General features: G+C 39.9%; 1 protein-coding gene across 1 annotated transcript in view; it reads left to right on the forward strand.

The window, feature by feature from the left end:
• The first annotated feature begins 2,891 nt into the window (after positions 1-2,891).
• The window catches only part of LOC114247935 (suppressor of lurcher protein 1), a 91,690-nt gene continuing 67,869 nt past the window's right edge, over positions 2,892-26,712 (forward strand). The window contains exons 1-2 of the mRNA XM_089728136.1: positions 2,892-3,147; positions 12,915-12,945. Of these exons, the coding sequence (XP_089584262.1) occupies positions 12,940-12,945 (6 nt within the window). The 5' untranslated portion in view covers positions 2,892-3,147; positions 12,915-12,939. The remainder of the gene's footprint in view (positions 3,148-12,914; positions 12,946-26,712) is intronic.

A 26,712-nucleotide genomic window follows, 5' to 3' on the forward strand; every position in this document is an offset into this window, starting at 1 on the left:
GAAGTTAAAAGGCTTTTAAAATAATTATGTCAATTGTTGTGGACCAATACGAAAACATTTTCCATTTATTTCTTGTGTTTGAATATAGCTGACTAGAATATTTTATTATTTGTTTTCTTTGGTATCTGCTATAAAGTTTTTATCTCAAGCGCATGACATCATAATTTAACCTCGATGAGCCTTGAGGAAGTTCTTATTTAAATTTAAAAAAAAAACTCTTCTTCCTTTGCTACCGGAGTTTCACTATAGAGTTAAGAGGTCTATTTTCAAGGAACGTATGTGCAGTAAAGCATTATTAAGGGATGGGGTATGAGCTGTTTTCTTCAGACCGTTCCACTTAATTAATTATTTTGTGGGTTTTTAATTTAAAAATTTAAAAGCTCTTTGACGGAACAGAACAGGTAAGTAAATTAAAAAAAAACTAGTTAGTTTATTCTTTTCGGTACATATGAATTTTTTTAGAACCGGTAGTTGAAATAATGTGTTTTGAAATTTAATTGTTTCACAAGCTATACGATCAATAACATTTTAGAATCAATGATTTGAATTCACCCTTATGAACAAACAGACAGCAGTAGTGATGATCTAATCTCAAAGCAACCTTCCCCACAAATACAGGTAGCAGTTGTTAATGGGATTTTATTAGCTTGATCATAATCAGTTTTTCAAAGTAACTTTTACCAACTAATTAATAATAAATGAATAAACGTCTGATCAATTAGAAAATTTGCATACGTATAAAAAGACCAACTACATAAATAATATAATATATATTGTAATAATAATTTAATTACTTTATTTAATATCCGAACCAGAATCACTAGGACAATAAAAGTGTTTATTTTAAAACTTAGTTCGGCTCTCTAATTCAGTATGTTTTATCTACTTTTATCTACTATATCTACTTTGTTGTTAAGCGCTTATCTCAATGACTTAAGATTCTTACAATAAAATTCATCATATGAATTATTCCTTCATCGTGGTGTAATTCGCGAAAGTGCTAGGAACATAATTACCCAGTATTAATGGTACTTGTTTCACCTAAGGTATTCTAACTTGGCCGATTACGAGTCCACATTAAGTTTTAGGCTTGTTGAATGCTGATGTTAGTTTAACATTTTAGTCAAGCCTCAACGCAAGATGAGATGTTTTTTCATTTCTGCAAACATCCTGTAGAACACGTCACACATTTTATAACTTTTATTATATAATTAGCATTTTTAATATTAGAGTGTGAATAATTGTTTTTGTCTCGTATGTGGGTTTAGCATAAGCGGTGAAGTCTTTTGCAGTCTCCTCGCCGATAGTTTCCATTATTCTGTTTTCTGTGTATCCGTTGTGAACCAGCCATAAATCCGAGATTGGCCTATAATAGCACCACTCCATATCTCCATCTCTTTTTACGATTATGGGAAAAATGCGACAAAGGAATTAATTGTAGAATTGGCGGTAGTGTATTCTAAGTGCTATACCAGCATATTGCAATCGCCAACTTGCATTTACTGAGGGTAATACCCCCTGCACTATAACCACACGCAGAAAAATACCAGCATCTTGCTGATCCCAGCCGCGGTTTTTTTTACTGCCCGTGTAGGCTGAAGAGCATACGGCCCACGTGATGAATGATTACCTGATGAATGATTACCGTCACTCATGGACGTCAACAATGCCAGGGGTAAAGCGAAGCTAATGCCCAAGCCACTGCCTACCGCCAAGCCGTCAGCTGCTATACAATCCAATTGAGACTTCGACCATATGTCTCACAATTGCCAATGATAACTAGATGAGACGTACTTATGAGTACAGTTCAAGAAGATCACATGCGTTTTCTTTGGTGAAATCCAAATAATAAAGTCAACAAGAATTATTACTATGTTTTTAATACATGTTTTTAATAATATTGTTTGCAAATCTATTTAACAAATAGCTCTGCTATTTACACTGTTTACATAAGCGGCTAGCGATCGTGTGTCAATTATAGAGTTCCAGTATTCACTAATTACACGTAATGATTTTTGTTAAATGTTTTGGCTCACATTGCCTTTACATATCATTGTAGTCTTTAATATAATATTGTAACATGGCTTTTTATAAACGAGGATTGAAAGGAGTCAAGACAGTCTAGTGGTAGTCAGCGGCTCAGCTTGTCTTGACGTTACTGATGTCCATAATCGTCGATATCCATTCGTTATGAGATGGGCATGATCGTCTCACATCAAATCCATTAGAAAAATATCTCATGCATGATATTGAGTACAAAAAAAGCGAGTTACGCTTATACTGAAAATTTCGAATAAAAAAAGAAGAGAGCTACAAAAGTGAATTTTATCGTTTAGATATTCATAAAGGCAAACAAAAAAATTACATTTACCTGTCTAGGTCACACAATGTAAAATTTACGTTTCACCTCCCCACTTTAGTACGAGATATCTGGCTTAAGCGTGGTATACAATGTTTTGAATGAAGACGTTTTCGTAAATGACTAACTACTTCGGAATTAATTTTGAATTCGAATTATTGTGTTATTTCTATATATATTTATGTTTCAGATTCATCAAAAAAACTACTAGAGAAAATGATACATTAAAAAAAAAGCTGCAAATTTGAACTTCTTTTGTTCAGTTTGTGGTTTCGGTGCGATCCTCTGGACCATAAATTTTAATAATACATCAACAAAACAACAATAAAACATCAGTCTTTGGAAACTAATCTTCATAAAAGCTATTTTATTGTAGTCACGAGCTCGAAGTAAATTTGAAACCGTCTCACTTAACAATCTCTTTCTTCTTTTTTAATTTTTTTTTATAGCTTAGATTTTTCAGCGTATCTTTATTTAGCTTTTAGATAGATCACAAAAACGAAATAGAAAAATTGGGCATTTCACAGAAACACAGTATTTGAATTCAATACTGCGACGTACGTATATTCCCTAAAGTGAATCGAGCATACAACATGCCCGAACAGTCAGTCTAGCGTTAAAGCCTCCGGGAACGGTCGCCTACGGCGTAGCAATGTCGTAGCATAGAGCGCGCTACGAAAAACAGTGATCATAAGTTTAAATATTGAACTATTCCTAATTAAGTTGTTTTAGTTTTTTTATTTATGATCTAAGTGTAATTCCATGAATAAAGAATATTCATTAGAAATGTAAGTATTGAGAACTACTTTTTTTTTTGCTTTGACAAGTATAATAATTTAAGACAATTAAGTTAATATGTCGATTTTAAAAACTTTTTGGTGCATAAAATATTAATGTATTTCAGTGTTAATTATATAAATTAGTGATTTTTATTATTCAATTTACTTTTTTAGTTTAATCATAAAAAAATAATAAAGTATTCTAAATATAGTAAATATTTTACTTTAAATGTTTAAATACTAAAATTAAAAGTTGGTTTGTTGGTTGATTTTAAGAATCATGGTTGATTAGCGAAATATTCGCTGAAAACGATAAAAGCTTTATTGTAAGTTTATTCTGGCTTACTAATTAACTTTTTAATTTTCATCATATCCACAAACTATATCTTGCAATAAAAAAGGTGAATTTTTAGAGACAATAAACTTCTAAGAAAAATGTATGGTATTTTCTCAAACCACACGGTTGTGGCTAACCTTATTTTGGTTTTTTTTTTCCTACCTAAGTCGGTAGCCTAGAGAGCTAACCTAGAGCATAACCGTAACTAGTAGGTGAGCTCACGGGGCTCAAACCTGACGACGATGCTAACACGAACCCTACCAAGAGTCGTGCTTCGCAGAATCTACCACCGAATCGGCAACGCGACCCACTGAGAAGATCCGGCGAGAAACTCAGTGGGCTGTGTCTGAAGGTTCCTTATTTTGGCATGAAGCAGTCACTATAACTAAACAATTGAGTCTTTAGCTTTATGTGTCAAGGTGTTTTTTGATAACGCTTTCAACATAGCAGTAAAAATAGTTGTAATTTTTTTGACGTGACAACGTCTTACAATTCGCTGGAGCCGGCTGCACGCAAGAAAAAACATGACTCATGCGGCGTTACCTCACTCTGAGGCGTTCTATTTAAGGCTTGAAGTGCAAGCGAGAGCGCGCAACCAGCGACAATATCTATCAAACAAATAAAATTTAAATTTTCTTTTGAAACATTAAACCATTCCGTCAGTATTTTCTTATGACGTTTTCACGTTCATCTATCGTCAGTAAACCGACTTTACAGACAACTGTTTTTTTTTTTTTTTGTAAATTTCCCAATTACCTACACTTGAAACGGACAGGTACAAAACTAATTGTCACGTTCAATATCGTCCTAACGGCATGATCCTTAAAATTGATCCGCTTAGAAAATATGCTTGAGTCACGGTGAAATTACGAACACCCTGTAGCGTTATTAATGAGTTTCCGATATTGCTCCGGCGCCGCTTCGAATTTAATACCGAGCCTAAAAATATATATTTTTTTAAAACGGTTCCCTCTTTATGAACGACGTTTTTTCAATATCTTTTCCGTGTAATTTTATTCGAAGGGTTTCGAGTGTTAAGATTAGGGATAGCTGTAATCATCGGATCTCGTCACTTCAATCTATGTGAATACAAAAGTGTCACCGCCTATTATTAGCCGAATGCAGTTAATAATTTCAGATTTTTCGTTTTGTATCATTTCTCATTTATATTCGTATTTGTATTAATTTTACTTATGTGTATTGGATTGCACAAACAATTTGAGTATTGTACATTTCAATTCACATTTTTGAAAATTTTTACTTGCTTTTTTTTATGATATATAAATTAAACAGGATAAAGTATGTTTGCTTCTAATATAAATAATTTTTTATTTTTAACTACATAATGCTTTTTTATACTTGAAATACGATAAACTTACTGGTGGTAGGACCTCATGTGAGTCCGCACGGGTAGGTACCACCACAGCACCTATTTCTGCTGTGAAGCATTAATGTGTTTCGGCTTGAAGGGTGGGGCAGCCGTTATAACTATACTGAGACCTTACAACTTATATCTCAAGGTGGGTGGCGCATTTACGTTGTAAATGTCTATGGGCTCCAGTAACCACTTAACACCAGGTGGGCTGTGAAAGATAAAAGAGAAAAAAAAAACTAGTCTTTGGTCCATGATCAAGACTCGACTATAATTACTAATACCACAAGATTCATTTTGAATGATAAAAAAAATCAAATGATAGAAAATATTAATTTTCGGTTACTTCTTTTTTTTTATTCCGGTATAACTAAGGCGAACAGAAGAGAAATCGATGCTCAACTGTTTTAACTTTGCCTATTCATACATATTTTTTAAGTTTTATTTATTGACAATATTAAAAAAAAAAAAAGTCACATTAAGATATCATACAATAATGTCATTATTTAACTATATTTTTAAATTTTCAATTGGTAATATTTTCTTTTTTCAATATAAGAAAAAGTATTCTTGAGTTACATTCATTACCTTATATACTTAATAATTTGCTATAAACAAAACATCGGTTACCCAATTATTACCCAATTATTTGATATGATACTGCAAAGGGGAAATATGAAATGAATTTATTTAATATCTCGTGCAGAATAGACATATCGATTTTTATGAGATAACTAAACATGATTGGACATTGGTTTTTATGAGATTGGTGAATTAGATTTTATGTGTGATCATAAATAAATTATATCTTCTTATAATCGTGTTATGATAATAACATTGACGGTATTTATAGGTTCCGATTAATTCCAGTAGGCAATGGTTTGACTGAACCCCTCGCATTGATAAGATTCACGACGGAGAATATTTATCATCAGGTAGACCTTATCCTCGTCTAACGACTGGCAATATTTTGATTTTTATTTTATTTCGTTAATTTACGTTGCCGCTAGAATAATGCTTAAGAGTTGTTTTGTCACTTTAAAATATAAATATTTTTGGTTTTAAGAGCAGATTAGCATCAGAGTTGATGAGTGTAGGTGTTTCTATTGCTAAACTTTCTACTACTACTACGACTACTAAAATGAGTGCTATTGCCACGCCAAAGGACACTTCAGATAGACAATTCCTTTGGAGAACTCCCAACGGAATAACCAATACACAACACAAAGTGAACCAAAGTCCCCCTTCGAAGGTATTATGAAAATCTTTACTACGAAGTTATGTACAGATTTTAATAATTCATTAATTATCTTTGAGAATCAATCTACAATTAATAAATTGGAGATTGATTTTCACAAACGAAGATGTCTGAATTTAAATTATTGTGTGTTTACACATGTACTTTTGTGTGTTAATTTTTTTAAAGACTATACTTTAGTAAATATTTTCAATTCAGTATACAAATAGGAATTTCTGAAAATTCTCACACCCAACATTTTAATTTTTCATCAACAGGTCACTACAAGCCCTTTTAAATATTCGTATCTTCACCTCTGATTTAGAATGGGCTCATAGGCTTTGACAATCATTTCGTATAGAATTTTTTATTTATTGCCCGAGCAGGCACTTGAGCATACGGCCCATCTGATGGTAAGTGGTTACCGTCGCTCATGGACGTCGGCAATGCCAGAGGCAGAACCAAGCCGCTGCCAACCGCTTAATTCTCTCCACAAGCCTGGTTTCAAGAAGGACATGTCATAACGCTCGGGAAACACCGTGGATATGAGTTTTACCATCTAGAATAATAACAATCCCTTCGACAATATATTCTGTTCCGCCCTACAAAATACAAACGCTTCGCGTCCGAAATACAGAAATTACGTATGGTATCCTATTCTTGATATTTTAAAAAACCTTTTTTAGTAAAGTACGCATTTTGATCAATTTAAAAGCTAGTTCGCCTTTTTATCTCGGTTGCATTTTCAGTGGTCTGATTTCTATTTATGTTGAAACTAGCGACCCGCCCTCGCTTCGCTTCGGAAACATTAAAACACACAAGAAACAAAAAAAATAAATAAAAAAAATAAATAAAAAAAGTAGCCTATGTTCATCAGGGACAATGTCGGCTTCTAATGGAAAAAGAATTTTTCAAATCGGTCCAGTAGTTTCGGAGCCTATTCGAAACAAACAAACAAACAAATCTTTCCTCTTTATAATATTAGTATAGATATAGATATTAAAATGAAATCTCGCGAAAACAATTCTGGTATATTAATAATAATATTAGATGATGACCGAGCTTTGCTCGTTTTTTTTTTATATCGCCTTCTTGTTGTGTCTTTAAAGCGGTTAGTTACCCTCAATTAAGAAAAATAGTATTATTATTCGCCAATAAATGTCGGGAAGAGTTGATTATCAAAAACACGAATAAGACAACATTTTTTGAAAATAAATCGTGGCTAGATCGATTTATCGCCCCCGAAATCCCCTGTATACAAATTTTATGAAAATCGTTTTAGCCGTTTCCGAGATTCAGATTATATATATATATTAATATACAAGAATTGCTCGTTTAAAGGTATAAGATAATTTATCTTCCTTCAAATGATACTTAATCAGATTCTGTTAGATAGCCGCCATGGAGTTGAGACCGAAAAGAAAAACACACGTACAGACCAGCCATGCAAATTGGTCCCCCATCAATCGTGCTACGATCTATGTGTGCTTATCGAAGAGACCAACTAATCTGAGTTGGGTTCGCGGGATCGCTCTCATAACAATCGAAACGAACGGACACGCCCCGAACCGGACTAGCCACGCGTCAATGCGTTGCCAATAGTGGTCATTCGACCCATTTACCGTCGAGTGCACTCGCGAAAATAACACGATGTTAATTTAGTATTTTCTACGGTTATTTAAAGTCTGAAAACAAGTCATTTTCACTTATGTTACGCGAACGTACTGTAATAAAAAACCGTACTAAATAACCGAGTAAATGGTTGGCAATTATCTAATAATACTTGTTAAAATCTTATCTGTTATCGTGAAGACGACAGCCCAGGTACAACGAACTGGCCAGACCTTCAGATACTGATAATTCTTTCTGTATACAAAGAGATGTAAATATCAATGAATATTTAATAAAAAAAAATAGATACGGCTTAGCATAATTTTCAAATTTCGACAAATAGCACCGCAGTTGTTGGTGTGCACATAAACTGTAAAGTTAAAAATGTCGGAAACACTAAAATAAAAATGACAATAATAAATAAGCCAAGTTTAACTGTCCGGGAATCCGAACAAGAAAGCTATGTCCTTGATATTTAAAGTTTTACAATTGATAACGACACCCAACAGAGGCTTTGAATAACTGCAATCATTAGCTCAATAATAGGACCTAAGAACACAGTCCCGGTTACGGGATATTTGTATGACGTTTGTACATCATATCTAATTGAATTTGAAGTATATATATTTTGTTGACGAGTAAGTGGTATTTTGAGACACAAATAAACACAGCTGACTTTAATGGAATACAGCACATCGACCGGTCTTTGTCAGTTGATAAAGTCGCATTTGAAAGTTCAATGCGGGTAACTACATTTCAATGCGTATATTATTTGTAATTAATTACGTAGGTGTAGTGTTTTGCTGATCTGGCTCGTGAATTTTTGGAACGAAGTTCCTTATGGGACGTTGCGGAGGTGTACCCTAACCGGGAAAAAACGTCAGTAACGTAAGATTTTTATTAGTAATGCACACAGTGTACGACTTAACTTTGTAATAACGTACAAAAAAAAAACATATTTTTTTATCATACATTGACCACGATCTCAGAGCGTTCGTTTAGCTACTTTTATGCAAACAACTGTGAATGAAGTGTACCACAATAAGTTCGCACGTTACCGAATGACTGTGGGTTGTTTCGAAACCTCCAGTTTTCTTTTTTTTATACCTCGAACAGAACTTAAAATTAATATTTTTATAATAAGGGACTTCGTTCCTATCCGGTGTCCCACGACACCACACATCTTTTTTTGTAAGTATAAAACTACTGAACTATTCAAACACTATGAATATTTCAGGCAAAGTTTTGTCATAATATCATCGACATATATTATGATACTGTGGCGGATGTACATCATAGAACGCAGGATATCTATCTGAAGCCTGAATATTGCTAACGACATTTTCAAGATAAGCTTACATATATACAAGTTGCGATCAACAGCATTTGTACCGTCGGTATACCGAGTAATCTGCTCTGTGGAAGATCTTCCCGATGCCATTTACTAGCTCATCAGCAGTATTAACAAATGGGTGCAGCTCAAACACTTAACGATAATCACACCGTGACTCAGACCATGTCCGAATTTACTAGTGAGTGACATTTAAATCTTATGCTAGAAAGAACACACTTACATTGTACAAAACAAAGTACATTGTACAAAGTTATAAGGATAAAGCGTCCTTTGAATCGCATTTTTTACTCAATATCACTTTTTTATTTGAGACCCGAGATTAATTCCCGATCGGAGATAAAAAATATCGTAACCTGGTACTGTAGTTTTTTATTTTTATTGCTTAGATGGGTGGACTAGCTCACAGCCCACCTGGTGTTAAGTGGTTACTGGAGCCCATAGACATCTACAACGTAAATGCGCCACCCACCTTGAGATATAAGTTCTAAGGTCTCAAGTATAGTTACAACGCCGCCCCACCCTTCAAGACAAAAGCTGCAAAATAGCAATCATCTCTTTAGTTTGAGTGTGAAACATTCGGCTTAAAATACAATAAAATAGAAACTTCACCTTCATAATATCTCAAGATGAATTCTATCAATTCTTATGAAAATTTCTTAAATAGAACCTTTATTAAGTGCGTAGTAAGATTTTGATAAACCTTTAATACCATCTTATAAATTTCGGATTTTAATGTGTGTTGCTGTGTCTAATAACACAAATTCCGAAGTGATTAACGCTACACAAAGTTATTAGTAAAGTTTCTGAGAACGCTATCTCAATGCTGAGCTAGGATCTAACCGCAGAGCGGACCCCGCAACTGTAAGCCACTGATTGTCTTAGTTCGTATGCGCGTGTGAGACTAGCCTTTGTCATTAGTTCAAAGGGGATTAATTAAATTCTAACGATATTAATTACAACTTTATCTTTGTCGTCATTTGTCAGAGGAACGCTTGGAAAGTATCTGAATATGTGATAGACATCGGCTTAGGTTTCTCTGATTCGTTCATAAAATATTTTATGCGGCGTTACTAGGAGCATACTTTTCTATATGTATTAAACACATTCCTACCCGATTGAATAAGAACGTTCGTATCAGGTGATAAATAATTATTTATATACTTAGTCTGGCCATAAATACTGTTACAATTAAAAACAAACAAAATATTACATTTGAAATTGGAATCTGTCATTTTTATATGATTGCTCATTGCCTCATTGTTCCGCCTGGTAGAGTCGCCGCGCCGTACCATGGAGACAAACGTCGTTGGTCGTCGACTATCGTCTCGACGACCCGTTGAATGGGCGTCGTCGGGGTAGCGCCGCGAATCTGGCTGTAGTGTTGACCGCGGAAACCACCCTACTCAGACCGGGTTCTGACCCAGGATGGAGATTGGACATTGGATGTAAGAGTGCAGGGGAGTCATTTAGTACTGTAGGAGAGCTCTATGGGCCCGCGGTCTGCTCCCAACATCTGCAGATCGTCAAGCCCCACATACCCCGCGCGCGCCCTAGGCACGGGGACCTCGTAGGAGGTTCGGTCTCCGGCCCGAAAAAGAAAAAGAAAAGAGTCGTTGTACTGTAAAAACTCAGACCTTAGAACTCATACCTCAATGTGGGTGGCGGCATTTACGTTTTAAATGTCTACGGGCTCCGGTAACCACTTAACATCAGGTGGGCCGTGAGCTCGTCCGCATACATAAGCAATAAAAAAAGAAAATCTCGCGACATTTTGATAGATTGAAATTTATATTTAGTGAAAACTGAATATATACTCAAACTCAAGCAGTGTTTATAACGTAAACAATGTTTCCTCAAATGAAAGATTTCATCAGTGCCAACAATGTTAACAATGGTTGGAGTTGCCATTACAAACTATATCCACATACGGACTTCAAATATGATTTTGTCAAGAAAGTCGTACAGTAGGTACATAAAAAAAAAACTTTTCAAACCAAAAAAAAAAGTCCAGAAAAGCTAATTAAAATTGAAGTAGGGCTTAAACCTTCATTTGTTGAGATAGTGATTAATGCAGAGCATTAGATAGTGCCTGACCTCCATTTGAACCCGTAAGGTTTGTCGACCGGCCGATTGACTTCTGACGAAAATTAAATAGATACGGTTCTGTTTTTAATGTTTTATGGCCTTTGATAGATTTGGCAGTAAGCGTGGCTTAATGATATCAAGGTAATGGCCACTTACGAAGCCTTTACCATTTATAGAAATTCCAATCACAATACTTCTGATGCATTGAGGAACTTTTCCGAAATCTAGTTCATCATGAAATTGGATAAAGCTTTGAAGAAATTATCTAAGATGCTTAGAGCCCTCACAGGGTATTTCGACATTGGGAAGTATCAACACAAGATCCTACCTGATAACGCAGCTTAATAATTCTGCAAAGAACACGTTGAAATTATGTGTTATATACTTTGTGACGGCCTGATAAGGATAAAAACGAACGTCTTAGGCAAATATTTCGTATGGTAAGGCGAGTATTTAGTCCTCTTGATCAAATGATTTTTATTGCCAAACGCCATTGCTTGATTCATATGAACAGTGTTTGAAGATTTGAACTGGTGGTAGGACCTCTTATGAGTCCGCACGGGTAGGTACCACCACCCCGCCTATTTCTGCCGTGAAGCAGTAATGTGTTTCAGCTTGAAGGGTGGGGCAGCCGTTGTAACTATACTGAGACTTTAGAACTTATATCTCAAGGTAGGTGGCGCATTTACGTTGTAGATGTCTATGGGCTCCAGCAACTACTTAACACCAGGTGGGTTGTGAGCTCGACCACCCATCTAAGCAACAAAAAAAAAACTAGAAGCTGAAAATTACACAAAAGGCACCCAAGGGCTAAACTATGGGCAATTGTTTGTCCTGTTGCTAAAATTCAAGACAGGTGGACGTGGTTTCAGGAGATTACTGTACAATAAGTTAAGTCCTACCGAATTTACTGATGTGGCCGTGACCATAAAGTATCAGAATAAAACAAAAGGATATTTTTTATTACAAAATTATAAAAATTACTATTGCAATTTGTAAAAACTAAAACTGTAGAATCATTCCACCCAAATTACGGTGCCAAAAATTAGGCATGTCAATGCGTATACCAGAATTTACATAAAAATATGAAATTACTTTTAAAACTGTTTTACTGTTTGACTTTTCTTGAAAACGCAAAAGAAATATTGCAGTTCTATTTATCCAATTTATTCCAAAGGCTTCAAAACTAATTCATTTTATTTTCATTTATCATCATTATAATTAATTAGCCTATCCTATCCTACATAATATAAATATTCCCGGAGGTTCGCCACAATTATATTTTTAGTTAACACAAAAACCAAAATTGTTCGTTCGCAGTCAGTCTTCAAAAGGTTCTCAATTAATGAGAAGGCCCCGTAAAGCGGTGTCACAATGAAATCTTTACTAGCCTCTGTGAGGTAGATCCCTTCTTGCCGCGTAAAATGTCTCTATGTGGACCCTGCCTTACACAAAATGTTTGATTAAGTCTTTTGGCACGAGGTCGTATGGGAATTAAAAAGATTATACGGGATCTGTTTTTCTTGTTACTATTTCTATAGGCTCCCTTTTATATCTGAATGTAGTCTGAAAGGAGGTAACTAGTTAATAAATATAGTTGTAATTGAATTGCCAATGGTATTGTAGTTTTTATTTTAAGGTCCTTTACAAGCAGAAGTACTCACGGCTCACCTAGTGTTAAGAGGTTATCGAAGTCTACAGTCGTAATAACCTGAACACATGAAATGTATAACGAATAAAGTTTGTAAAACGTTCTTAATTATTATTTCTTTTGTTTCAGAGTTTACGCAGGCTAAAGAAATAGAATGAGGGTAAGTTAAAAAAAACATAATTAAGGAACAAAACTGACTTTACTATTATTACATACTTTAAATGACATTATTATAAGTGTTAGGAAACCTCTGCCGGAAAATGATGTCATTCAAACAATTTAAACAATCACACACCACCGGAATAGAGTTCAACCCTGCAATCTAGAACAACCACATTCTTGAACAGTATCTTTCTAAAGATATTTCTTGCGATCTGTCTCTAGAATCAACTTACCCGAATGATCTATGCTGTGCATCAGTGTTATAACATATCTTTCTTCAAATTAAGTTTTAAAGAAGTTCAAAGCAGGAGGCAGCCTCTTGGCTCTAATCTACTGATGCCCATCGGCAATGGTTACATTCATTATTATGTACTATACTGTAGTGTACTATTCACAAATCTGCTTCCAAATACTATTGTCTAAATAAATTTTTTTAGAGGGCAATCATTTAAATATTATCTATTTTCGTATGAGGTTCGATCGACGCTCACGGCTCATGGCTCAAAAACTAGGTCTTGCAAGAAGACAAAGATATTATGCTATTGAAGTGTTATTTGCATTGATTAATTTTAACATCTAAGACATAGAACTGTTGGTTGTATTCGTTTGCAAGATATTGTAGTAGTAGAAAATCAAAGATAAATTAATTTTCATACATTTTATTTATAATTTTTTTATTCCTACGATGGATAGATGAGCTCACGGTCCACATGGTTTAAGTAGTCACCGGAGCTTATAGACATTAACTACGTTAATGCCGCCACCACCTTGGTATATAAGTTCTAGCTCTCAGCTTTTATATAATAGTATAACGGCCACATAAAATTTCAAACCGAAACGCATTAATGCTTCACGGCAGATATAGACAAGGTGTTGGACCTTACCCGTGTGAGCTCACAAAACGCCCTACCACCAGTAATTTGAATGAATCTAATCATAGACTTTGTACATTAAAAGTTAGTTTCGGATACATAATTCAAATACATTGTTCATACACTATACGAGTATCTTAGCCATTGTGTTACAACAATATTTATGGGAAAAAAAAATTGTTATTCTTTTTTGTCGGGATCACACCCTGTATGTAGTTAAGCCAGTTTGACTCTCCTACTCTCAATTAACTCTAGACTAATAATTCAAAGATTTAAAAAATTATGCTCATTCACCTGTAATAAATGTAGTGTCATCGACAGCCCGTTGAAAAGTTTTTTGATTACAACTCCTGAATTTTTTCACGAAAAATTAAAATTCCCTTCGACGAAAAAATATTCTTTGATGAAAAAGTAATGAAAGGATGTCCCATAGGAAATTACGATGTTACGTCAAACGCTTGTGTATTTTTATTTACGGGGAAAGTAGTAGAGTACGGAGAAATCGTCACATAAAATTTGGATGAGAATCAATGCCGAAATTGTTATCGAAAAATTAATTACAATTGTCTAAGGACATGATTGCAACTTTTTATTATTTGTTGCTTTATAAAGAAAGACAAGCTCTCGCAACTCACCTTGAGACATGAGGTCAAAGTTTTAATTGTACTATCATATTTCGTAATAGTGCAAATGATGACGGTATGATTGAGGGTGATTGAGGTATGAGGGGGGATTGAGGGCATGATTGAGGGTACAAGATCGTGTGGCACCAATACGATGGACCGATCAAACAAAGGCAGCCCTAAGCGTTTCCGTTAAGGAGTGCACAGGAAAGACCGCGGTACGCGAAGCATGCGATGTCTTGTAAAGCGTACCACCACCTGAGCTGGCGACCTTAACCAAGTGTGCCAAGAGTGCAAACGACTAAGAAGAATCATATTTCGCGGTTGTTCTATAGTTAATTTCCAAATAAGTTGGTTTCGGGACAAAAATGACAGTATAGTGGTACTTATCGACTTGGGTCCAAGCTTTGCCCTATCACTAGCAATTCTTCTTCACCCAGAGAAAACAAATTTAATGCCATAAATGTCGGTTTCTTGGCATATTAAGAATACCCGTTAGCGACTGTTGGATTTGGGATCCTTATTCCTCTGCGATGCATGCCAAGGGAAGTCGTGGAGTGAACCTCTAGTGCAAGCGGTATGTAGGCCACGTAAATCTAAAGGCACTCTGTGGCGTTGTAGATGAAGATAATTGGGCAAACCTAACCCGAGGTAAAGCGCGTAGCCGAAGATCAATCACAATGGCGAACTGCTGTTAAAGCTCTTTGCTCCCCTAGAAAGCCTTCGGGCCTTAAGCAAACGAAAAACAACTTGTCTCTCGGTGCAAGCTAAAAACTGCACTCGTAGTGATTGGTAAATCACTCGCCAAGCATGCAGCATGTATTGATTTCTCGAAATGAAAACCACGAATCACAGTAAACTGAAGTCAATACTAAATGAACCCGCACGAAAACAGCTCACGTACACTCCCGGAAAATTTTACGTAAAACTCAAAGCAACCAGTGAATGAGGAACAATCTTCAACCAACTTGTGCGCTTCTAAAACAATGGAGCCCTTAACAATTAAGAACTCTCAGTGATAATTTCGTTTACGTGAAAGAGCTTGAAGGGACAATGTGTTTTGTGTTTGAGAAAAGGCTCTAGCTGTGAGCGTTTTGTTGATTGAAATATAATTGTACTTCCGTCATTGTATTTGTTCTTGAATTCGGTACGAAAATTAGAAAAGGTAAGTAGATCAGTTATGATGTATCTTGTGATTAACATTTTTAGCATAAATGCCAGGGTCAGTCGTGAAACATGCTTTTATTTCATTAGATAGTCGCAAAAGGTCATGATCTACCTGTTGGTAACATAAGTGTAATACACGAGCCACTAAAAAGATTCTAAGTGATGCTACAACAGAGGGCATGCTAAAGGCCCAGAAGGAACATATTGGTCCTGGAGAACACTTACGCAACATAGATCTGGCTGATGCTTTTGCTAGAGCTGGTGCTGGAAATTGCTCTAAGATTGAGCCCCATCAGCTCACTTACTTATATAGGTCCCTAGGCTTCCAACAATTAGCATAGGAAAAAAAATTTGCTAATGACAATACTGACAGGTCCCATGTGGACTATGCATCGCATACTTTACGAGTACTGTGGTTTAGCAAGCAAGGACACTTTGGCCAGTAGAGGTCTGGACCAAGATGTCTATTGGTTTTAATTGATAAACTTCTTGATGGAATAGAATATTTCCAAGCGGTATTTGGATATCAAGCCTAGAAGTACTTGACTACTATTTTCCTATTTCCTCAGATTGTAAGATATGATAAAGTTAGCTATGACCAAAGCCCCTATAATTTACGCGAATACCAAAGTCCGCCTTTGATATGAGGTTGCAGTTTAAATTTAACTGTAGTAAAGCTATTTATTACATATTATGCTATCGTTATCGAAGTGTACAAATATTTTCAAGGATAAAACTTCTTTTTTCTGGCGTCAAAGCGATCGTCGAGGACCAGTGTGGCGATCCAGCTGGTGCTCCGATACAGTAGACCGCGGTCTGTTTCTTACCGACGACTCTTCCTTGCCGAAGCCGGAGCAAGGCGAAAGCTTTTCTGCAGGCACCGAGACGGCGACGACGGCGAGGACAAGGCGCTGCTTCAGCCATGCGGGACAGTGCGCCAGCGTATGCTTTGCCGGGTCTATCAGAGTGACAGCGGTCACAGTCCATTGTCGGTCCTCTCTGGGCGACGTGGTGCAGGTACTGATCGAAACATTTGTGGTCGATGAGCACCTACGTCTGCCGAAAGATGAAACACCCTCGGTCACGGTTCACTCACTCCGCGAGAACCAGGCTCACAGTATCGACAGTTTGTGGATCGCAGGAAGATTTCATCAATCGAGGCATAAAAGCTGGGGTTAAATGCTGTACCAATAAATTATGAGCTAGGAAGAATTTGGAAAATTATAAGCGCGACCATTACTACTACGGATGAATTGAGGAAATCTGGGAGCAGTAATCAGGAATGGTTGGGCTCCATATTCGAATTTCCAGAGCAGTCGGACAGTTTAGGACATTGACCTACAATTTTGAATATCTTCTGACCTAAAACCAAAACTAGTTAGCGAGACTTCACTATAATGCTGTTATATTCCAATTCCAACATATAAACAAACCACATAATGTCTACCGATGTACTTAGCATCCAACTTATTCCAAGTTAACCCAACTTAGGGTATTTATTCACCGAAACTTTAGTTCGGCTAACTTTTAAAGTACTTTGTGCTCAGTTTGTGTAACAAAGGTAGTTCCAACTTGTGCCTAACAAATGGTCGTCTAGTGGAATTAAATGGTTGGAAATAAAATTGCGACCAACATCACCAACATTTGGCCCTCTTGTTATGCAAATCTCTCGCCTCGAGAGATGACAAATTGTGATGCATTCGTCCAACATAAATTGTGATTCGGGAATCGTGAAGAATGTTCCATACCCCGCGTAAAGTTTTTATCTCTCATTGTTATTTATATCTGTGCGGAATTCTTAGTAAGAAAATATCTGTGTGTTCGAACATGGATATATGAATAAATCAATGTTACTACTCTTGTGTACATTTGTTTCTTCTATTGTAACATGACTTTATATATTTGGTACAGAAAATCAATCACTGAAATTTGCTTCTACATCTTTCGTCTCAACACGGATTCTTTTCGTTAGAACTTCGATATAAATATGACTACATAATGACTAAGAGTCACAGTAATCACACATCCTTGTCTCACCACACAGCAAAAACTTCATCACATTAGGTACTAATATAGTGAAGTTAATAAATAACTAATATCAATGTACGTTCACTAATAATAGCTGGATCCGGTGGGATTTACGTTCTTAGATGGTTCTTGAGTGCTTGTAAATAAATAATGCCTGCCGACCCTCAGTCGAGAGTATTAGCGTTCTACTATGAAATCCTCAAGCTTGAGAGTAAATCTGGTATGTTAATAAGCAACGGATGACGCAAGATAAGGTTAATGTGAACTTTGTGGCAGGGATTTACTTTGAATTAGAATACTTTTAGGAATGCGAAAAATATCGGATGCTTTCAAAATTGTGAGTCAACACGCGTTTGTTATCTGCCTGTCGAAAGAAACTTCCGTGATTTATCTACTTTGTACCGTTTGTTTCACATGGAGTGCTCTTGGTGATCCTGACATCCTTAGCGATGCGTTAGCATCGTATTGGACACTTGCTATCAAAGCAGAGTTTATTTTTACTATCCGGAATCTCTGCGCGCCCATAAATACTTATCCAATCTATAAAATGTATTTGGTATTTGAATATTCTCTTTCAAAGGAGGATCGAGGGGTGTCGTGGCGTGCAATCTCTTTGACAGGACATACGACTTATAATGACTAGACATCAACTATGACAGACTTAGCATGTGTGATTCGGGGAGACTGGAAAAAACAAATGAACGACATGACTTCAACTCCATTCTGTCCACAGGGCAATTCCCGGGTATTTGGAAGCCCGGCAAGCATAGGAGAAACCCCTCCAGTTATCGTCCGGTCATCCTTTTTTTTTTTTTTTTTTTTTTATGATTGAAACTTTACTAGTGGCCCGAAGGCCTTTCCAGTTTCACCAGGACAGGTGGGCGAGCAAAGGCTCAGCCAAGAGGGGTGGGATTTGCTAACAACTGCCCGAGCGCCTCCGAAGGAGACCTAACAACTCAAGAGCAATTGTTTCGCGAATGAATCTACTACCGGATCGGAATCGCGACCCGCTGAGAAGATCCGGCGAGAAACTCAGCGGGCTGATGCATGGGTTAGGTTGCACGTCGACCTCTTTGTCGAGTTCGACGAGTACGGTTACCGGGGTCCCTAAGCCTGCCCCTAGTATTAGAGCTGAAGGCATCTAATGCAAAGGTTATTGGATCTGATGGATCCGTAAGGACGTGTCTAGGGCGTCGACGGTGACTGGCTCCTGCATGATCAGGATTCGGGGAGTAGTCAGCGGCGGCAACGATAAGGCGATTATCATGACGCATAGCCTTATCGAAGTATCGTTCCGACGCTGACTTCATGTATTTCCGAATTGATTCGAGGCCCAGGTCGTCGTGTAGGTCAACGTTCCTCACGAACCACGGAGCCCCGACAGCTAACCTGCAAAAGCGGGATTGTAGGGATTGGAGGGTGTCTATGTGTGTGCGGGCCGCGTGAGCGAACACCACACTCGCGTAAGTCATGACGGGCCTTATGCAAGTTTTGTAAAGTGTCACCTTGTTCCGAAGGGACATTTTACTCCGCTTACAGATCATGGGGTAGAGTCTACCGAGAATAAACGCGGCACGGTCACGGACTGATTTTATATGCGGGCGGAATGTCATCGATGCATCCAGGGTAACGCCCAGGTACTTGACCTTCCTGGCCCAGGGTATGGGTTGTCTAAAGAGAGTAATCGGGGGTGTGAGATTCCTCCTCCTAATCCGGGAGGAAATCCGTGTGGAGCTTCCCCTCTGAAATAGCACCGCAGTACTTTTCGCTGGGTTGATGTCTATGCGCCATTTTCGGAACCACTGTCCTAGGGCTAGGGCTGCGCTCTGAAGCTTCTTCGCGATTAGGGACTTATTTCTACTAGAATAGTAAACAGTCGTGTCGTCGGCGAATAAAGCTAAATGGGTCGGCGGCGACCGGGGAATATCGTTGACGAATAAGCTAAATAGGAGGGGTGAGAGGACAGAGCCTTGCGGGACTCCAGCTGTGAGAGGTCGTGGGGAGGAGCGGTTTCCCTCGACTCGATATCGAAAAGAGCGGTTCGACAAGAAGTCCCGTATGATGAGCACGAGACTATCCGGCACGCCCATGTTGAATAGTTTGAAAATCAAACCATTGTGCCAGACTTTGTCGAACGCTTTTGCGACGTCGAAGAAGAGAGCTCCCGTGTATAACGGTTTTGGTCGATTAAGCCCCACAAGAATGTGCTCCGTGAGGCGGTGCACCTGTTGAACGCATGAGTGATTTGTACGGAATCCGAATTGTTCATCGATGAGAATGCCCTTGGATGAGACGAAGTCTCTGAGGCGTTTGTAGAGCAGACGCTCATACAGTTTGCCTAGAGACATGAGGAGGCTAATCGGGCGGTAGCTCGTCGGATGATTTTTTGGTTTACCGGGTTTATGTATGCCGATAACGTCCGCTTCTTTCCACACCGCGGGAAAGATACAGTTCGCCATAGCGGCATTGAAAATAGATGCCAACATCACGATGAGTTGGACGGGTAGAAGTTTAATAACGCGGTTAGATATACCGTCGGAACCGGGAGCCTTGCGAGGACGTAGGTCTTTGATCAAGTCTTTAACTTCTATCGGGGTGACGGGTGGTAACGCATCCGATGGTGGCAAGGAGGCTCTGCGTTCTACCTCACTGTCTACTAATTCTACATGAACAGGGTCCACGGATTGAGTGCTGGGCGTGCACTGGGTTTGCAATGTATCGGCCAGCAGCTCTGCTTTTTCGTCATCATCGAACGCTGCGAGTCGGCCTGAGGGGCCTACAAGGGGGGGCATAGTTACTACCGTATCCGATTTGAGAGTACGAGCTAAGCGGTAGTAAGACCTTTGGGAGGGCGTGAGTCCTTCTAAGAAATCAGACCATCTGGCATCTCGGACTTCGGCGATGCGAGACTTTACGTCGCGTTGTAGGGCACGCATTCGAATACGATTTTCCGCGGTAGGATACCTGTCGTAGGCGCGTATCGAGGCGTTCTTAGCTCTAAGGAGTTCCCTAATATCGTCGGACAATTTGAAGCGGTGAAGGAAGTCCTCCGCTACAACTTGTTTCGATGACCTATCTAATGTCGAGGTGATGTGTGACGTTAAGATGTCTATGGCTTCAGCGGTATCCTGAGGAGACGGGATAGAGTCCGGGTTAAACGGGAGCGATGGTGGATCAGATTCAGCCAGGCTGATGCCCAGCGTGTGCCAATCCACCACAGTCCTCGTGACGGGAACGGAATCGGGAGCGCGACCGAGCTTCATAACGACGGGACGGTGGTCTGAATCTAACTCTGAAACTACTTCGATCGAGTGTAAGCGCAGAGTTACGTTTTTTAATAACGCTATGTCGAGTATATCCGGGCGATGCGCGATATTTAGCGGGTAGTGAGTCGGGGTTAGCGGAGCGACGATATCGAAGGCGAGATCATCGACTAACGCGTCAAGCCGCCTGCCATTCGGGGTTGTGGTGTGTGAGTTCCACCTGATGTGTTTACAATTTAGGTCGCCCGCCAGAATGACAGAGCTCCCCATACCGAGCAGCGCCTCGATATCACTGCTTAGAACGATCTTATCCGGTGGAAGATAAACGGACGCGATAACGATCGGCGCGTGTCCCGTCAGTGAGATTCGGCACACTGATGCTTCGATATTAGCGAGCGCGGGAGGATCGAGCGGGACGCAATGCAGGGCTCTTCTATAGTAAATGACGGTACCACCACCACGGGCAGAGAGCCTGTCGTTCCTGACCATGTTATAGTTCGCGATTTTAGGGTCACGGCGCGCGGGCTTAAGTAGGGTCTCCTGCACTAAAAAGATATCAATTTGATGGTCACGCAAAAAGTCAGAAACCTGATCACGTTGATTTGCGAGACCGTAAGCGTTAAAAAATCCTATCGTTACGGATAGGGGCTTCATTCTACTTATATACGCCATTGATTACCGGCGGAGTGAGGGGAGGACGTACGTATTTAATGACGCGTATACGTCGGCGTATTCTTGCACAACGGCGATAAAGTGTTGTGCAGTGGAGGCAGCGCGAATGGCGTCGCCCAAAGCGTTAACGCGCTCAAAGTTGATCGACTGAAAGAAGTCGATCGCTAAAGCGAGATTTTCGGACGCGGTCGGAGGGCAAGTCGCGGGAGAGGGACGAGTCGCGGGGGCGGGACGAATCGCGGAGGAGGGAGTTGTAGCCGTGTTCGTGTACGGCAGCGGTTTTGCCCAGGCCGAGACACTGGGCACCGCCGCCGGAACGAACGCTGGCTTAGCCTGCGACGCAGAGGGTGCCGTGGCTTTGATGTCTGGGCCGGAAGCTCGGAGGCGGTTTTGGCGGGCGACGCGGCGATTTATTTTAGGGGCTCGGGGGCAACCACGGTAATTCGCGGGGTGACCCTGTGTTCGACACAGGACGCAGCTAGGCGGTTCCGTCGCGGTTTTTTGGTCGCGAGCGCAGAGGGCCGTGGCGTGATCGCCCAAACACTTAACACATCGGGGGCGCGCGTGACAGTTACGGGAAGAGTGCCCGTACAATTGACAGTTATGGCACTGGCTAGGAGTGCCTTTTTTATGGGGGGCTTCGATGGCGATACCAGAGAGCCTACAGACGGTCTGTGTGTTGAAGATTTTCTTACCCTCGGGGGTAGGCTGGAGGGTGACTAGAACCATATTATATGGCTCCCTACCGCGACCGGTTTGCATACGGTGCACAGAATTCACTGGAAAGCCCTGTTCTAACAGATCGGCCTTGACGAGCTCTACATCTAACTCTTTAGGGATTCCGCGTATTACAACGCGGAGTTCGCGCTCCTCCTGGAGCGTATAAGTATGGAAACTTATACGTTCCTTACGGAGGTAAGAAGAGAGGGCCCTATGGTCGTCGGGTGTTTGAACCTTAATTTGAATGCCGTTCGCGAGGTTACGGGCATTCGTGAAATTTATATTTTTGGCCTTAAGGGCCAGGCAAACTCGATCCCAAGCTGCCTTCTCCTGAAGGATAACCGGGGGAGGGGTCTGGGTTTTATTTTGTGCCACCGGACGCGGCGACGGAGTGGCACGGGCTGGGGGCGCAACGGGAGTCTGAGGGCGGGGGCGCGACGCGTTCACGGCTTTGCTAATTTTAGCGGCCGCGGGAGCTCGAGACTCCGCGGCACGCTTCTTACCCTTCTGTACCAGGGTGAATCCATCCGTCGATGAGGCGGGGGCGAGGTCGATCTCCATGTCCGAGTCAGAGTCGGAGCACGAGGAGGCGGGTGCAGGCGACCTACGAGCAAGTGTAGGTGTTTTAGAGGGCACGACGGAGGCCGCGGATGATCGCTCAGCTGAAACGATGGTCACGGCGGACGACGCAGCAGCTTTTCTCGCCAGTATAGGCGACACGGGAGCGGCAGGCACGACAGAGGCTGCGGTGCTCAATGCAGAAGCTCTGCACGCAGGTACAGGCGACGCAGGAGCAGCGAGCGCGGCGGAGTCGTCGAGAGGGCTCGCAGTGTGATTGGCCTTGAAGGCCAGAAACTCTGAGGCGAGCTGTGGGTGGCGAAGTCGGAGGAATTCCGCGAATACAGCGTCCGTGATCGCTGAGTACCCAGGTGGGGCGGCCCCGGGTCTTGAAACACTCGCCTTGCGGCGAGGCCCCAACTTCTCGGACCTGAGCGGTTCTATTGAACACAGGTGGCAATGCGGCGCGATTACTACAGGACAAAGAAAAAGCACAACAAAACAGAAATTACAAAAAGAAACAAAACAAATAAATACTTGCAGGAAAACACTTTGTCGGCAAATGTTCCACGAACACAAAAATAACTAAAACAAAACAAATAAACGCTTCCAGGAAACACACTTGGTCGGCAGATGTATCACGAACACAGGCCGCGCGAACAATGGCCGGGCTAACAAAAGCCGGGCGAACAAAGACCGGGCGATCGAGTGGACGATGAGCACGTCCGCACGTGACGGGTGCCTCTATCGGAATGTCCGGTCATCCTGCTGTCGCACGTGGGCAAGTTGTTCGAGCGGCTTCTGCTGAGAAGAGTGTCGTCGCACATCCTTCTCAGACCCGAGCGATCCGGGTTTCATAGCGGTCACTTGACAACGCCGCAAATGGTCCGCGTTGTGCACCACTTGGCGGACCGGTCCGACGCGCGCCAGTACACGGCCGCAGTCTTTCTCGATATCGAGAAAGCCTTCGACCGTGTCTGTCATGCGGGACTGATTTTCAAGCTGCTGCATAACACGGACCTCCAGCACGCCTACGTGCGATTGCCGGGGTCGTACGTGGAGGGAAGATCCTTCCTTATCACGGTCGAGGGTGCCAAGTCGTCGGTGCGCCCAGTCACGGCCGGGCTTCCTCAGGGAAGCGTCCTGGCACCACTCCTCTACGCTCTCTATACCAATGATATTCCCACACTCGAAGGCAAACTCCGAGCATGGAAGGTCGACATGAAGTTGGCGCTGTTTGTCGACGAAAGCGCCTACTTCGCGTCATCCAACTTCCCCTCTGCGGCCATTTCGAGGATGCAGAGGTTATTGGACTTACTGCCCCAGTGGCTGGACCGATAGAGAGTCGCGGTCAACGTGGGGAAGACCGCGGCAATCCTCTGCGGTCCGGTCCGTACAAGAGTTGTCCCGGGACAGTTCAGTCTCCGTGGCGTCAATGTCGATGGCCGTCAATGTTTTTTTTATTCTACGAAATAATAATAAAAAATTCCTTTTCAGATTCTGAGAATTTTTGATTGATGGTTGAACAAATATCATCAAAGAAATCGTACGGCCTGCTAAATTTACCTGTTTGGGGATCGGCTTCTCGGTTATCCGATAAAAGCTATTTAAAGATAAAATACGACGTAGACAAGTTACAATTTGTTTAAATCATAAAATTAATTCATTACATCATTTTATATATTTACACTATGAATAGGTTACCTCTGATGATTACAGTCTGTCCTAAGTTAGGTTTATAGGAGTGAAAATTAATTTGCGTAGCTCGTATATTTCCACTTCCAAAAATGAATCATTTACTTTTCGACAAATAATGAGTCCTATAATAACATTTTAAATAACGTTTATGAATGTCAAAAAAAGGTCATTCTGAAAAAAGATTTTGTGTTAATATTGCGTTCGGAATTTGAACGAGAAAACGTAGAAGGAACGGAAATTTAGGGTCAAAAAGGGTTGAGCATTTCATTTTTGCGCTTGACGTCATGTTTGAAAATTGCAGACAGAGTCAATTTCATTTATCATTCATCATTTTAGATACTACTCGGTCCTACGAAATGTTCAAAGAGCAAGACAAAAGCACACTATATGACGATAATTTTTGTTACTGCTATTCTGCGTAAGACACTATGAAGGAATAACATCGTGTAATAAAATTTTCACAAACACTTCATTAACTGGTCTTCTTCTTGGCATCTTTTACAGTGTTGACCGCAGAATACATCTTACTTTGCTTAGGTTTTGTCTCGGGCAGGGATCAGGTGTCATACGAGAGTACAAGGTAGTCATACAGTGGGTGAGTTTTCACATCTTCGGTCACCGAGTCCCACATATCCCAAGTATACCCCAGGACCAGGAACCTCTTAGAAGCCCCCGAAACAAATGCAGTAATGCGTTCCGGATATAACTGATACTCAGAGATCATGCCTCAAGGTGGTTGGCGATATCCACATCGTGATTTCTGTGGGCCTTATAGGCACTTCACACAAGTCGGGCTGTAAGGGTGTTTAGTTATTTACAACAATTATAATAAAATAGATTCGAAATCTCCGTAAATCTTCGATTTATTGGCTCGATTACTCGATTTTGTTAGCTTCGAGTATTAATTACCTCTGCTTCTAACTCAGTATTCGTTGACAGACTGTTGTTTTAAAGCCAGATTGACCGAATTGAATCGTACTAACACAGCAATAAAATTAACAAAAGAAACCCATAAAATCTTAATCTAATTGTGCGTATTGTGACGTATAAATTGGCTCTGATACGCCTTCTGTGTTCTGACTTAATTTAGAAGACGCATTATCTAGTTACAATGCGACACGTTTTTGCGGCTAATAAAGTTTGTATTTACATAGTTGACAAATACATAATATTCCATTTCGTCTACTTTATTTCAAAATACTACGTCGTTGTTTACCCAATATTTTAGACGTTACCGTGAATCCGTCGACCACTCCGCCTACAAGCCCTTAAAATTCTGTCAATTTATTTTTTTTCGCTCAGTTTCCAGCTCCTTTGTAAGCTAGGGGTGTTTTTTTTTTGTTTCACGCTTTATTTTAGTTTGTTTTCGATGATTGAGTTGTATTAAGGCGATCGTGTTCAATTACTTTTTGTGCGCGTGTTGAATTCGACTTTAGTATTTGAAAACGTATCTTAGCTTGATTTCTTTGGAACTTTCTTTTGTGGAAAAATCTTAACTGCTATTCAATTTTATTTAGCTCAAATTAAAGTACTGGAGGTAGGACCTCTTGTGAGTCCGCGCGGGTAGGTGCCACCACCCTGCCTATTTCTGCCGTGAAGCAGTAATGCGTTTCGGTTTTAAGGGCAGGGCAGCCGTTGTAACTATACTGAGACCTTAGAACTTATGCCTCAAGGTGGGTGGCGCATTTACGTTGTAGATGTCTATGGGCTCCAGTAACCATTTAAGACCAGGTGGGCTGTGAGCTCGTCCACCCACCTAAGCAATAAAAAAAAAATTGTAAAAAATATCTATAACTATCATCATTAATATTGATTTATTGTAGTATAAATATATTAGTGATGCTCCTATCAGTTAGCAATTAATTGGCACGTGGAATCTGAATGAATGTTAAATTCATTCGTCAACTGTAAAAAAAAATCGTATTGAAAAATTAATACACAATTTCGCTCGAAGCCAATAACCTCTACGCTAAGAGAGGAAAAAAGTAGAATAACAAATAATATTTTTCGAACGGTAATCCGTGCAGTGTAATAGTATTGCGTGTTCAAATAAAAAATTTGGAACAATTATATTTAATTATTTATGTATCGGCATTAGTTGCCACGCATCGAATGAATCGTTTTTTTGATACTCTTATTATTTATGAATAAATTTTAGATTTGG

This window comes from Bombyx mandarina, chromosome 06 (genome assembly GCF_030267445.1).
Source record: "Bombyx mandarina strain Sakado chromosome 06, ASM3026744v2".
NCBI lineage: Eukaryota > Metazoa > Arthropoda > Insecta > Lepidoptera > Bombycidae > Bombyx > Bombyx mandarina.